The 15,028-nt window shown below is 56.5% G+C and overlaps 1 protein-coding gene across 12 annotated transcripts in view; it reads left to right on the top strand.

Moving 5' to 3' along the window:
* The window catches only part of EBF3 (EBF transcription factor 3), a 117,454-nt gene that overhangs the window by 82,524 nt on the left and 19,902 nt on the right, over positions 1–15,028 (top strand). For all 12 annotated transcript variants that reach the window (XM_082407391.1, XM_082407389.1, XM_082407388.1 and 9 more), the window contains 2 exons: positions 3,962–4,092; positions 4,585–4,711. In XM_082407391.1, coding sequence (XP_082263517.1) covers positions 3,962–4,092; positions 4,585–4,711 — 258 coding nt within the window. The remainder of the gene's footprint in view (positions 1–3,961; positions 4,093–4,584; positions 4,712–15,028) is intronic.

The following is a 15,028-nucleotide window of genomic DNA, read 5'->3' as shown; positions in this document are numbered from 1 at the left end:
CATTTGACTGTAAGCAGAAAATATAGCATTTTGAAAAATAAAGGCCACTCGTGGGTACCTTGGAGATAAAACCCAACTAATCAGAAGCTATTTGCAGAAGCAGTCTTGCTCGAGATTATTTTAGGTTTGTTTTTCAATTTTTTTAATCAACGTTTAAACCAAGTCACTTTCTTGCAAGAGATTGAAGTATCTTTCACAGTCCCCCCAAATGACTCATAATCAAAAGATGCAAATAGGTGACTCTGAGAACTAGCACATATAGGTCTTTGAGAAGGAGGCATTAGTCATCAGTGGGAAGGTTTTTGTTTGTTGCTCTGTAATTAATGCCCAGCTCTCAAGAGCCCTACAGAATATGACGGGGTGCTCTCTGGGATGAAGAGAGATGCTTCCTGCACTTACCGAGAGGGCTGACGCTTAGGAAGTTCATTTTAGGGTCTGGATGTATCATCCCCAAAGCCCCTTTTCTTCCTTCTGCCTGGTTAGTTCATATCTTAGGGGCGGATGTTGGCTTTGCATCGGCCCCACGTTCTTTAAGGAGAAAGTGCCCCCGTAAACCGTCGATCTGTGCGTCTGTGCAGCCTCTCCTGGCTAACGCCTCATTATCCAATCATCTAATATTCACCAGCAGTGTGTACACACTCGCTGATGGTTTCCAAGTAAACTAATTCCCCCTGCTGCTGCGTGGATGTCTGCCATCGCGTCCTTTGAGCTCACAAAAAGCAAGGCAGATTATTTACAGTATTTGAACACAAGCGAGGGGAAAACAACCATTCTACCTTCCAGCACGGCCCAGAAGAACTCAGGCTTTCTTTTTTTTCTTTTTTTTTTTTTTCCTTGTCACTTGCCCTGCCCAGCACTCGGCCTGCAGCACAGAAGCGATTTGCATGCCAAGTGCCGTAATGCGGTTAGGTTTATGCAGTGAGGACGACCGAATCCAGGCTGCGGGGGCTTTAGCGAGTTAAGGGAACAGATGGCCCTAGGAGAGGTAAAAGGTATAATCCTATCAGCTGGAGTATCAGCCAGCCATCTGGACATCCCGAGCACAATTACAAGACATTTTAGCAGGCAGAACAAAGAAGTCTTCATGAGGCAAGATTAGGCCTGTTTGAGTGCCTCAATATTGTGAATGCAGGGGAAGGTGACAAATGCTGTGATATTACTCAGGAGAGCTCGCTGATTAACGGGAACCAAGACGGGGAAGCTGTTTACTAATAGAATACTGGGTGTGACCCCCAAAGAAAGACCGGGGGAGCCCAGCGGTTCTCTCAACGTCCCTGGGCTCCCGTTGCATCGCTTTCCCTTTCTGAGCTCCTCGCCCCAGCCGTTGGGCACCCTGGTCCCCGGACAAGCCAGTCCTTGCGGGTATCCAGGGTGCAGGCACGCGGGTCGTGGAAGCCGGGGTGCCTTCCTCACCAGCAGGCTGAGAGGGGCTCCGGGAGTTCAAAGAGGTCCCAGCGTAGGTCAGACCAGCAGAGGAGACGGGCCACACCTCCTCTTCCCAGCCTGCGCCCCAAGAGGCTGGGCCACACGGAAGAGCTTGCAGACCAGGATCAGCCTTCAGGGCTGCTTCCCACCACGGGCCGGCCCAGGGAGAGGGGTGGGGGGCGCGCGGGGGGCTCCTCCTTGCCCGTCTTCAGCTGCCGTGCCAGCTCCTGTCATCTGCTTGAGTGTATTGTGCACGTATATCATTAGATCTCTGACGCTGTCTGTGTAATTCATTTTGCTATGGTTCCCATCGAACACATGTTCCCTCTCTCTGTGTGCATTGAAATGTATGCAAATACAGGCAGGAGGAAGATGGCTATCGGCTGCTGCCGAGGAGGCCGAGGCAGGCCCGGGGTTCTTTCCGCTGAGAAGCTGTGCAGATTCTGAGACGCTGTGGCTTTTCCGCTGGGCCGCAGCTGCCGGATAGCAATCTCCTGTGCACGCAGGAGATCCTGGATTTTTTTCTGTCTTTTTTTTTTTCTCACCTCCAAAGTAAATTTGTTTACTGTAATTTTTTTTTTTTTTTTTTGGTGAATTATTTGCCATAATTGGCTGTGCTGATGAAGGTCACCCCCTTGGAGGGGACTTGTCAGTCTTTAGAGAGCTGATCCTTTTCAAATGCTCTCCATGCAATTAAGAAAAGCAAATGTCATTCGGAAGCCTCAGAAATGAAAATTTGTATGAACTTATTAGCATGAAGTCAACAGCGCTAGTTAAGGGCAGGTTCCCAGCGTGCGCTCTGCGTTCCTGCTGCAGAGGGAAATGCGCAGGCGACGAGCAAATATAACCCCCGCTAGCCCAACATTAAAGCAAACAAAGGAAGGTGGTGTCACGCGAGCCAAACAACAATACCTACCGGTGATTAACTCGCCGGGCGTGTGTGGCGCTGCCTCTGACCCGTCAGGGAGCCCACGCGCGTGGGCTTCCCGAAAACTCCCGCTTATGAAGACGTGCGGCCAGACCTGACCCGGAGTCTCAAAAAGATGATTTACCTGGAGCTGAGCTACTCGGGGGCTCAAATAAGATGAACAGCCTAATAAGGCCCCAAGAAGTCCTTTGGAGGCTCGTACACACACGTGCCGGGAGGGGGCCGGGGGCTGCGTGGTTAAAGCCACTGCTTGTTTGCTAGGCTTAGTTACTACTTTCTGGACAAGGATCCACAGAGGTTGTTGTGAGCGATGGAAGATCACCAAATGGAGAGGGGCCCCCTCGGGCCGGGGGTCGAGTTACTTCACCCACCCCGCCGTGAAGCCGGCAGGACGAAGGGCGACACCGGGGGCCCCAGAGCTTGGGGGGGGGGCCCTCCTCTCTCTCGATGGAGGATTGAGGCCTGGGCCTCCTCCCGTCTGGGTCGTAATTGTGTCCAGACGGCATTAGCCAGGAGACCTGGCGGACCTTTGGGGCCGCGTCGCCACCCAGCACACCGGCCTGCACAGCCTTCTATTTTGCACCAAAGGTAACAATACAGAGAGGCCCAGGGCCCTGAGCACGGCGCCCAGCCAGGCAGACGAGGCCCTGCAGGCCAGAGGGCAGCACCCGGAGCCCTTCCCCGGTAACGGGCAGCTCCTCCCATGTGGGACCTCTGCCCGTGACAGGCCCTCAGAGGCGCTAGAGAAGGTCCCCCAACATCACGTGGAAGAAGAGCTGATCAAAGGCCAGAACAAAGCCGGCCTCCACGAGGCTGCAGCCTTCAGCCCAGGCCTCCGCCCGCTGGCTGCTCGCAGGGCTGCTGGGAGCACCGCGCTGGGCCTCCCGGTCCCGCTCCCCTGTGCCCGCCCTCGCTGTCTGTCTCCCCTCCCCCAGCAGGGCCAGGCCGCAGCAGCATTGTAATAACTCATGCAAATGTGAGCTCTCCCAGACAAAGGGAGGTCAGGCCAGCGGCTGGGGATTCCTGTCGACAAACAATATTAGGTGTTAAATGTGTACCTTTGACAAAAGTATTAATATCGTGCTTCTGATTTTTTTTTTTTTTCCTGATGAAAAATGAAAAGTAGTAATTGTGAAGTGACAGAGGAAAATGAAGTTTTGAACCAAAAGGCAAAGTTCGCGGATGAAAAAACCCAACCCAATTAGCTGCTTATGAGGAATCGAAATGCAAGGCATTTGCTCTTCCATCTCCCTCATCAGCCTTTGATTGACTCTGCTCAGATCTGGACCGCAAAGTAGATAAATCGACGTGCCACATGCACGCGATGCTTAATCATTTGTAATAGTCATATTTGCCCTGACACATAATTTGCTACATCAAGCCATTTTTTTCCCTCACTCACTGGTATTCCGTGGCTTGGCCTTTGCTTTATAAAACATTTAAGAGTTTGCTTTAAACACATCAACGCGCTGATCTACGATTGCCCTTTGCGCGCCGCCCGGAGGAGCGGCCGCCTCTCTCCAGCCCCGCCCAGCGTGGCTGGAGGTGGGCAGCGTGGCGGCAGCGTGGCGGGCTCTAAGGTCTGCGTTCTCTGTCTTGTGCGGGCAGCCACTCCGTGCATCAAGGCCATCAGTCCCAGTGAAGGCTGGACCACGGGCGGAGCGACCGTGATCATCATCGGAGACAACTTCTTTGATGGGCTCCAAGTTGTGTTTGGGACCATGTTGGTATGGAGCGAGGTAAGCCCGCGAGATGGGTGCGCGTCCGGCCGTGGCTTTGTCCGTGGGCCGTTGGACCTGCTGTCGACGGTGCATCCTGTCGCCAGATCCCTTGAAACCGACGGTCCGCCCGTGGCAGGGGCTTCTCCGGTGGGCGGGTGCAGACCGCTGCCCCCCAGCCCTGGGGTTTCAAGCCTGGCGTCGGAGGTCCCTGAGTGCCCTGGAACAATTAGTGCTAGAATTTACTAGAAGCAGGTTTAAGGAGACATATGGTGGTGATTTTCATATGAATGATGCCCTGTGGCCTTTCCTGCAAACTGAAACCGGGATCATTTGCAGATATTTTTCTGAAAGCACAACTGTAGGTCCTGAGTCTCTGGGTGACAGCTAGGAGGGAACATTCCAAGACGATGGTCCAATTTTTGCTCATTTTGGTAATTATATCCAACTGGCAAGTGTCCGCCTCTTACACCCAGCGCCGCTGAAAGCCTCTTCCCTGTGTGGTTTTTATAGCTGATCACTCCCCACGCCATCCGAGTCCAGACCCCACCGAGGCACATTCCTGGAGTCGTCGAAGTCACCCTGTCCTACAAATCCAAGCAGTTCTGTAAAGGTGCTCCTGGGCGGTTTGTCTACACTGGTGAGTTCACATTTCCAATTTTCATGGTGAATCAGTAGATGCTTCCTCCCAAGGAGGCCCTCTCGGCCCCCGGGGGCCCTGTGCATGGGTTCTGCAGTGAGGACGGGCGAGCCCCCGGGGCCCACCGGTTGGTGTAGTCGGGGGCAGTTTCTACATCCTCTTCCACGTGGTGTGACGCTATGGACAGGTGCAGCCCCCTCGGGCCGGGTGACCTGGGCCCCTCCTCCCATCCGTGGAGCTTCCCTTCTTGCCTGCAAAGCAAGGTGGTGGGAGCTGTCAGTAACCACAGTGCCCCTGCTTCCATCGGGTGGCCGCCCCGCGAGGTCCCAGAGGTTAGGCTGCGTACCCGAGGTCACACGCACCCTGTAAACGGGAGCAGGTCTCTGCCCCGGGCCTGGGGCCTCACACCCCACACCGCACTGCTGCTTCAAGGGGGTCCGTATTCTGGGAGGGTCTCGGACACGCTGACGTCACCAGAAAGGGTCACCTCTGAGGTCCCACGTTTGTTATCTGAAAGTCGTCTGCTGCAGTGCTTTGCCCACAGGCTGCTTGGAGAACACCATGCGTCTGAGGTTGCTACTGAGAAAGGCCATAAATAACTATACGGCTTGTCCGCATTGGCACCTCTAGTCCTGCCACCTGCAGAAGCTGTAACCTCTGAGACGTGTTTCTGGGGGTGGCCGGCACCTGCTGAGCCCCACGAGGGTGGAGGGGATGAGGGCTTGTTCTTGGACAGCGTGGCCTCCACGTGTTCGCGTGGTCAGGGCGGCAGGGGAGGTCCATGCGGGAGCCTGGCTGGGAGCCGGGGGCTCTGCCCACGTGCTGTCACCTGCTGCAGGATGCTCAGGGCAGGTCTGGCCTCCCCCTGGGATGTAGGCCTCTCCTCTGTCCAGTGGGTGGGTGACAAGGTGGAGACGAGGTCCCTTCCACTTGGGTTGGGAGAGGGAATAGGAGTAACTCACTCACCCCCCTTCAGGAAGCGTGAAATGCAAAATGTAAATTCTTCCAGTGACCACTTTCCAACAGGCTCCGTGTCACTCCCGGGCCGTGCCTGGCTTGGGTCCTTGCAGAGAGCCAGGGCTGCTGTCCCCAGAGGCACCCACACCCTCAGCAGCCAGGGCTGCCAGTGACACCGGGGTCCTTGAATGGGGGAGGCCGCCTCCTCTCCAGCCCCCGGCGGCCCTCACGTGGTCAGGAGGGGAGAGAGGTTCCCTGCCCCATGCTAGGGGCTGTTTCCTCCCGTGGGACCAGCTCGTGCTCCGCGGAGCCCAGAGCTGCCTGAGATCCAAGCGGACGAGGGCGGAGCAGACGCGATGGGTGCACGTCCCGGCCCGCTCCCGGGCAGGTGCTCCGGGCCTCCTGGTGAGCCTGGGAGGCGAGATGGAGGGAGGGCAGTGCCCCCAGCTGGTGAGGCCTCCACGTGTCAAATAGAGCCGTGCAGAAGCGGGTTATGAAGTCGGGGTGCTGTGAGCGTTCGTACCCGCGGCCGCCGTGGCCACTAGGTCCCGGGAGGTGGGGGTCAGGCTTCCCGCAGCGCCGGGCCGTCTCTGCAGGGCCCCTGCCAGCCTGTGGGCGCCCGTCCGCCTCTCGCCGTGAACTCAGGCCGTGGGGTCCTGGGCGCCCTGCTTAGCTCCGCCTGGGGGGACCCCCGAGTCCCTCTTTCTCCTCGGTGCCGTGTGTGACCCGGGCTCCCGTCGGGTCTGGGTTCCTTGGAGGAGGGGACGTTTATGAGCTGGGCGGCTGGGAGCCAGGCCACGTGTGGGCTTCGTGCTGCCACGTGCCCCGTGGGCGCCGGGTTGGGTCAGGCACCCGGTGAGCGCGTCCGTACGTGGTGGGACCGATGGCTCTGCCCCAGATGGGCGGGGAGTCGGCTCTCCCCGGCAGCCTCTCTGGCCTCCTGGCCGCTCCTGCGCGGCTGCCTCCGGCCCTGCTCGCGACATCGGGTTCTTGACCCGCGGGCTTTTGGTGCTGAGGTCGGCGGGCTGTCGTCAGGAGCAGCGACTCTTTTTGAGAGGAGACACAGTAGCAGGAAGGTTTGGTTCTTCACCCCGCCGTTGGCCGAGGATGGTGGCCCGCGTGGCAGGAAAGGGCCCCGTGCTGAGCATCGCGGCGGACGCGGGTGCGGCTGGAGGGGACGGCGCGAGGGCAGGGGGCCGCCCGTCACCGCCAGCGGCTGTCCCGTGGCCGAGGGCCGCCCGTCACCGCCAGCGGGTGTCCCGTGGCCGAGGGCCTGCCTCTCTGGGGCCGTGGTGGGGCAGTGCTCTCTGTAGCCCGCTGCCCTCGGCCGGGCAGGACACTTTCCTTGGCCGGAGGCCTCGTGCCCGCAGGGCAGCGGGCGTCCCCGCGTCTGTTCCAGTGACACACGCATCCCGACGCCCATCTTCCATTTCTGCAGCCGACGCCGTGACCCCTCCCTGCTGATGGGGCTTCTCGGACCCCAAGTTCAGGGTCCCGGCTGCCCAAGGCTATGGGGTTTCCTCCATCAGGAGTTCTCCCACGAACGGGCCTTTCAATGAAGCCATTCAGTGAGCTTGGCCTCTCCGCGGGGGCTAATTTACAGCCTTCCCCCACACCCCCATCATTAACGGGAATATACATTTCAAACGCACGTAAGGGATACGGGGGCCTACACTCCCAGGGAGCAGAGGAAAGGTGGGGTCATAACCTGTCTGACCTGGAAGCTTCTGTCTGATTTGCATTGCCCTGAAATTGATGGGACAGAGAAGCAATCATTGGGAATTGCTCTCCCTCTGAAAGCTGAGCCAGCCCTTCTGGAGGCAGGACACGGGCGCAGCCCCTGCGGGGAGGGCCCCGTCCCCTGGGCATCTGGCTCCCATCAGCATCCCCGGGCCTGGAGGCTGTGCGGACACCGTCACACTGAACCCTCGGGGTGAGGCCGCCAGGCCTGGGGATGAGGAAGCAGAGCGCGGAGGAGGGCCCCCTCCCCCCACCCCCAGCCAAGGCAAAGGCCTAAGTGATCTGTTTACAGCGATCTGAGAAGCACCAGGTTCTTCAGAACCAGACCCGATTAGTCAACCCAGAGTGGGCGTAGGCGGGGGGGCGGGGGGGGGGCGCAGGCCAAGCCCATCCATCCAGGCCCCTTTGCCTGCTGCTTTCAACTACTGTAAAGACACAATTACCTTGGGAAGCAGTGGCAGTGCAGTTGATTAGCACGGTGAATTAAAAGAATGAGTCACAATGACATGTCCAGCTCTTCCGTACTAGTCCTTTGTATTCCCAGCGTGCCTCACCCCTGTTGTAAGAAGGTCAAAAATTAGAGAGAGAGAACAATTTTCAAGCGGCTAGCACTTAGGAGCAGAATTAACAATCACTCTGTATGTAATTGCCAGTTAATAGTAAATTGCCTTCTAGACTGTAAAATGCAATATAAACGGGTGGGCACCTAAAATTAAATTAATGAGATATTTGCTGCATTTAAAAGTGAACAGTGCAAATTAATAACTGAGTGTAATGCTTGTTTTAATATTTGTCTAATAGTGTATCATTTGCTTGTTTAATAATAATTAAAATAGTCCCGGAATATCCTACCTGAGGAACTCAGTGGTATGGGCAGATTGAACAGTTTCACATTCGTAATTTCACCAGTAGAAAGACATCAAATTGTTAAGAGCAATAAGAGAAATTATTTTTTAATTAGAATGTAAGCATTGCGGTGTTACTTGATTAAGACAAATTGGAATCTGTATGCTTCTAATTGAAATTATGTTTGAGCGAAAACCGCTTTTACAGACACATTCTAAGTGTTTGTGCACAGACGCGAGTGCCCCTGACTTCCTAACACGTCCGTTCGGCAGAAGGGTTTTCCTATTACACAAAAAAGCTGGAGCTGCTTGGTGGTGGCCTGAGTCCCAGCGTGGCTCTGCGGGACACCAGGACGCAGCCACGGGGCTCTTCCTGTTGACCTCTTGCACCCAAATGTGTGGTTGACCCGCCCTCAGTTTAGAGATTTCTTTTGCTCAATTAAAGGAATTATCACCAATTACCAGGAGTCAACATGCTGTCTGCCATGGGCCCAGCCAACCCAGTTACTAAACAGGATGCTGGCAGCGACGCGATGGTGCCCAGGGCCAGAGCGGCTCGGACAGAGCTTGGGCCGTTCTTAGGTCTGCAAAGCATTGACTACATGGGGACATAAGAATGGTCATTTACTGCACAAAGACGTACATTCAATTTCAGTCATGAAATCATTACTCAACCAGTAGCTGCTAACAGTTTGTGTTCTTCCCGATACAGTGTTTATGGTTTGTTTGTTGTTGTTGTTTTTTAAAAATTCCGTTGTGCCTTAAAACTGGCGACATGTCAAGGAGGTGACCGCCCTGTCCTCGGGAGCTGTCCTGGCACGGGGCGGGGGGTGGTGGGGGTGGGGGGTGTGTGTGTCTGTTGGCTCGCCCGGGGCCACCGTATCCTCTCGCAGCATTGTGCCACCTAACCCACACTTCACCTCACCCCTTGAAGGGCGTTGGCGTTCCTGAAGTGTTTTAAAGCTCTTTTGTGAGTGTTCAGATGTGATTCTGTCAACAGCACGGTGACACACGGTAGAGTCAATGGCGCCCTCGACCACAGCCAGATCCAGCTAGCTCTCTCCCAGGCCAGCGCTCTTCAAACAAATTACTTGTATCCATGGAGCAAATGATTCCTAATTGCCTTCCACAAATCATACTGTTTCTACTTCGCTAAACTAAATGCTAATGCCTTCCCCTTCAATGTAAACCAACCGATTATTTCGATTATAAGTTCTTAACCACGGAGGTGGATACGGGGGAGATACTTTCATTCCGAGTTCAGAGTTTGGGGTTCAGTAGTCTGTGACTCCTGGGCTCCCCGTCCCGGCCAGTGAGGCCCAGCGGCTCCGGCTGCTACCTGTGCGTTCCCGGCAGACCTGTGCGTTCCCCGCAGACACAGGGCTTCCACTGGTCCCAGCTCGCCATTTGGATGGTGTCAGTGGAAATCCGCGGCCCCCTGGAGGATAGACAGCCTCGCTTTCATGTGAGGTTAGTTATGTGGAAGAACATGCTGAGCTCAGGCCACCTCTGGGCCCGTCCGGAATCGGGGAGCTGGGATAGCGACTCAGATAACGCACGACTCCAACGCAGTTTCTCCTCCCGCCCCACCCACGTTGGCTCGTCCTTGGCTACGTGGTGGGGGCAGAGGGCGAATTTCTCCCCACGGGCTGGGATGGTGTGCAGACCTGGGCGTGGAGACCAGCTGGTCATCTTTGGGGTCATTGGCGGGGCTCCTTAGGGCCACAGAGGAAGGGAGGGCGTGCCCCTCCGCCACCGGTGTCCTCTGCATGGTGCCGTCCCAGCATTAGACCAAATGACGACCAGTGAATCTGCCAGCTTGCTGAGTGGGTGCTGGGGGCACAGATCCAGTCCCGAGTCCCTCTAAAGAGTGGGGCGGTGAGGGCTCCCGGGGTCCCTGCTGTTTCCTTCCTCTCCTGTCTCGAAGGAGGCCGGGAGAATGAGACACACCGTTTGTGCTATTGCACAAGTAGACTATTTGTCCTAATCAGTGACACCCATTTACTAGAATTGCTTAAAATGAACTATACCTCATACAGAAATCGCACATTTAGAGGAGTTCCATTCATCATCTGAAAATTGAGGGCCAGTAAACTTTTCTGCTCCTCCAGTGGGATCATAGGCATGCATCAAAATGTTAGAAATGATTGGTGAGAGGGAGCTGTCACCCATTTATCAAGGAAAAGAACATTATTTGCTAATTTCCCAACCGGGCTGGTGACAGGGTGCTTCGTCTTTGGACCCACGGTGACCAGCACGGCCTTTTCGTTATTAGTACAAGTCAAGCGCTTTTGGGCAGTTGCTAACAAGACACATTTGTCTGTCATCGGAGGGGCTGTGGTTGCTTTCCAAGTGCTGTGACCACAGGCCGCTCTTCCCGCGGCCCGATGGTTGTGCTCACCCGGGAGGAGAACCGACTGATAAATCACCAAGTTTCCACATCAAGGTGAAGGTATTGACTCTCGGCACCGAACCTGACAGAACGCAGCAGAGAGGAGACAACCATTCATCTTCCCCAAAGGACAAAAGGGTCACGGGTTTCCGTCGGTGGGTGCGGGGACGCCGGCCCGCTGACCTCACCCCACCCAGGAGGCCGCGGGCACGAGTCGCGGGATGGGACTGGGCCACGTCCGGGGTTTTATTTGGCGTCTCTGGCCGGTCAGGGTGCCTGCCCTGCTTCTGGGACAGCAGGCGAGGGGTCCAGGATGTGGGGTGGCAGGGAGATGGAGGAGGGACCCTTTAAAAGCACAAGAGTGAACAACATCAACGGAAGTGCAGAATAAAGCAGCGATAACAGGGGGTAAAAACAGAACCCCACGAGTCACCCTGGCAGGAAAAACTCCCGTAGCTTCAAGGAGGAAGACCAGGGGAAGCATCAGAACCACCGTTTCAGCGGAGAACCCACCGAGGAAGCGTGTGAGCCTTCTGTTGCCGAAGAGAAGAAGAAATAGGCCCCCCCCGTGGCCCTGGAAGAGTAGAAACAGGAGCGAAATGTCTCTTGTTTTCTTCCTGGCTCCCCGCAGTCTCGGAAGCCACAGGCCTCGTCCACCACGTCCCTTTGGCTGTGCACAAGGCCATGGCCCAGGCGGGAGGCGGACGGGGTGAGTGGGTTTTGCTCTCGGGGGCTGTGCGAGCCGGGACGGGGACGCCCCTGGGGTCCAGGGGCTGCTCGTGTTTTCATTTGAAACCTTTGTTTTGGGAAGGTCTTTAGGCTCTCGGCTGAGGCTTGGATCCCAAAGGCTCAACCCGAGAAAAAGTCCGTTTAAAAAACTATCATTTGAATCAGTTGGGCCTTTTTTATTCATTACAGAAAATGCAAACTTGAGTCACTCGAACTTTCTTACAATGGTTTTTCAATAAAACAACGAAAGATGGGAGCCTCTTCGTCGGTGATGTGAACTGTTTGCTACACCCCCCAAAATAAATACATAGAAGTTTTCAAATGCTCTTAACGAGCATGTGGAATAACTTGGTTCCACGAGGGACCTGGGTGCATGTGGCTGGCACCCGTGCTCCAGAAGACGCGTTGCAGAGCATGTTAAATTTTAAATACAGAACCTCCCATCGAGACAGTAGGCCGCTGCAGACCTCTGTACCTGTCGGTGTAAATCATCTTTGGGGGAAGTTTCTCAAAGGTGCAGCCTGGCAGTGGGTCCATCATCCGCCTTCCAGACGCCACCCTTCCTGCCCTTGTGACTGCCCTTGTGACAGCCCTTCCTTACGCCCTCCACGCATGGGAATCCTACTGCCTGACAAGGTGAGCTCTGCAGGGTCGGCCCAGCCTTCTACCGGCCTGACCCTCTCCCACCCGGAGCACCTGAGGACCAGAGTCAGGGCATCTGGGCGGCTGGGTGTAGAGGGGATTCTGCCAGATTTCTTCCCCATCTTTTCACTCCTTTTGATCCTCCCAGGAGAAGGCCCTTTCCGGGGACTCCCCTAGACCCTTCAGGCCTCAGCCCTGAGGATGGGAGGGGCTGGGGGCCGGCGATGTGGCACTCCCTCCCATTCTCAGGATCCATGTGCCTGGTGCTGTGATAAGCCAGATAGATGCTTTAGCCCCCATAATCACTTCCACCCCGCCTTTGGAGACCAGCTCGGCGCCATTCCTTGCGAACACGTCCCCAGTGCCCTTTGGGATGAACAAGCGCCAAGCCCGCCCAGGCGCTGCTGTTCCTCGGGTACTTTTACGGCGGGACCTCCGTGACCCTCAAGGCGTCTGGCCGCTGTGCACCCCAAGCTGAAGACGCTCAGTTTGCCTGTGTGCTTGTTGTCGGTTACAATGGAGGTCGTTTCCAAAGTTGACCCGTTTTAACACCACGGAAGTGAGCTACACGGGTGCGAGGTGCTGGGGCCGCAGCCTCACGTGCCCTGCCCGCGAGCCACCTGCCGACGGTCCCTGCTCACACCCTGGCGACCGGCCCCGGCCGCGTGCGCGCTGTCACGGCACCAGGGTGCCCACCTGCCAGCCACCTGCCTCTTCTTCACCACCCCTGATGCCATGCCCATCTGGTGCCTTCTCTCCGCCGCACTCAGAGATTACCCGCCGACAGCAACGACCTTTAAGGCGAGCACAGCGTCCAGGGTGGGGTGCTGAGGCTTCGTGTCGACGTGACTTGGAATTTACCCGTGGTGTCCGGCGTTCAGTGTCTCCCCGAGGCCCGCCCGGGCCTGGTGCTCTGCAGGTGATGCAGAGAAGGCGGGAAAACACCTGCGTCTCGTAGGTGCGCTCGCGGTGGGTTCCTCGCGGGGCCCCAGGCTGGCTTCATTCACCCTGGCAGCCCCGTGCCTGGCTCTGGGCTGCCCTCGACCGATGTACGGCGCCCGATCCAGGTGACTCAGAGCCTGATGGGAACGAAAAAGAGAAGAGACCTTAATGAAACAGTCCTGAGGGCTGTTCGGGTCTCCGAGGAGAGGGGCAGCCGTGGCCCTGTGGGGTCTGTGGGCGGAGCGCCCCTGCAGAGACGGGGGGATGGCAGGCTGCGCCCCTGCACGTCGGCAGCGGGGTCGGGGGTCCGCAGGCAGAGGGCAGAGCCTGCGCCACGGGTGGAGGAGATGGAGCGCATCAGGCGGGACTGTTTTACTTGAGAGACGTAATCCAGGATCCTGTGTTCAAGGACTGTTTTGTGATTTCAATGTTTACATTAATCTTGGCGATGTCTTTAAAGGTTCTGCTTTAGAACGTTGCTTTTCCTCTTTGTTCACCTTGAAGAACCAGGGGTTACAAACGCCTCCGTGGGGCTTGAGGAGGGCCAGCTTATCCCCTGGACTGGGGGTCTCTTCCTCGGCCCCGCGCTCCACCCTCACAGCTGGGGGCCTGCTCACCCCAGTTCCGGCCTCCCTTCTTTTACGCCGATGCCAGACGCACCGCAGACAGTGTTCAGGCCGTGAGAGGCCTTTCCCTCGGTATAGGCACGGCTGGCACATGCGTTCTAATCTAAGGTTAGAGGTGTTACTTTCACTTAAAAAATTTTGTTCTTTATTCAGATATAGTTCACACAGCCTAAAATTCACCCAAAGTATACAATTAAGGGGTTTTTAGTACAGTCACAAAGCTGTGCAACCACTAACCTAAGTCAAGAACAGTTCATTACACGAAAAGGAACCCTGCATCCGTCAGCAGTCCCCCCGCCCCCCGCCAGGCAACTACGAATCTACTTCCTGTATCCGTGCATTTGCCCCGCTGGACGTTTCACGTGCATGGAATCACACAGTATGGGGTCCTTTGTGACCAGCCTCGTCCACTCACGTTCCCCCCGGGTGGAGGTGTGATCAGCGCTTCCTTCCTCTGTGTGCCTGAAGGGTCTTCCCTTGTACACAGAGACCACGTTCTATCCATTCATCTGTTGGGGGAGCCTTGGTACGGTCGCTTCTCAGGATCCGCCGGGGATCGGTTCCGGGACCAAATCTGTGGCTGCTCAAGTCCCTTGCAGCGTGGTCCTTCGTGTCCGAGGTCAGGGCTGCGGTTGGTTGAATCTGAGGATGTGGAACTGGCGGCTGCAGAGGGCCGACTGGAAGACAAGTGGTGCTGCTGTGAAACATTCCTGAACACGTTCTTGCGTGCATATACGGGAAACGTCACGTTCACTGTGGCTTCTCCAAGCCAAAAGTGAAGTGTACCTTCTCCACTGGCCTGCTATTTTCCAGAAGCCCCGTGGGTCCCCGTGGTCCTTACTCGTTACTATGGAGCGCCTACTGTGCGCCCTGCGCTGAGCAGGGCAGGTGCTGTGACACAGGGTGACGGCCGCACCTTCCAGGAGGAGCATGTGATCGGATGGCCTGGGAAGTGTGCCCCGGGGGCTGGTTGCCTCGGGCGCTGGTTGCCTCGGGCACACGGGAGGGAGGGGTCTTCCCAGAGCAGGGCCACCTCCAGCCTTGGGAGGGGGTGAACTTCCAGAACGCCTTTCTCAGCCTATCTGTGTACGGAGATTTTACGCGGGTTTCAGGTGTGCCGATGCACTGCCCGGATGGTTCTCCACAGAGCGCTTTGTTGCCCACTTGGGTTTTACCCCTCCCCGCTCACAGCCTCTGAGAGGGTCGACAGCACAGGCTCGCTTGACTTTTCTTTCTTAAAGGAAGGGTGACATCTGGGTGGTTTGTGCTCTTTGTTTTGTTGAGGATGATTTTTATTGGCCACCGTCTCCCTCCCTTTTGTTCAGACTCTTTCACACGTGGAGGGAAGGGGCTACCTTTGCCGGAACAGCCGGGGTGGGGGAGGTGAGGGTTGCAGGGTGGCCGTCGCCCCTCCCCGGCCTCCCTGGGGAGCGTGCCTCGGGGG

This window comes from Balaenoptera borealis (genome assembly GCF_965194805.1).
Source record: "Balaenoptera borealis genome assembly, chromosome: 10".
Classification (NCBI taxonomy): domain Eukaryota; kingdom Metazoa; phylum Chordata; class Mammalia; order Artiodactyla; family Balaenopteridae; genus Balaenoptera; species Balaenoptera borealis.
This window is presented reverse-complemented; position numbering and strand designations above follow the sequence as displayed.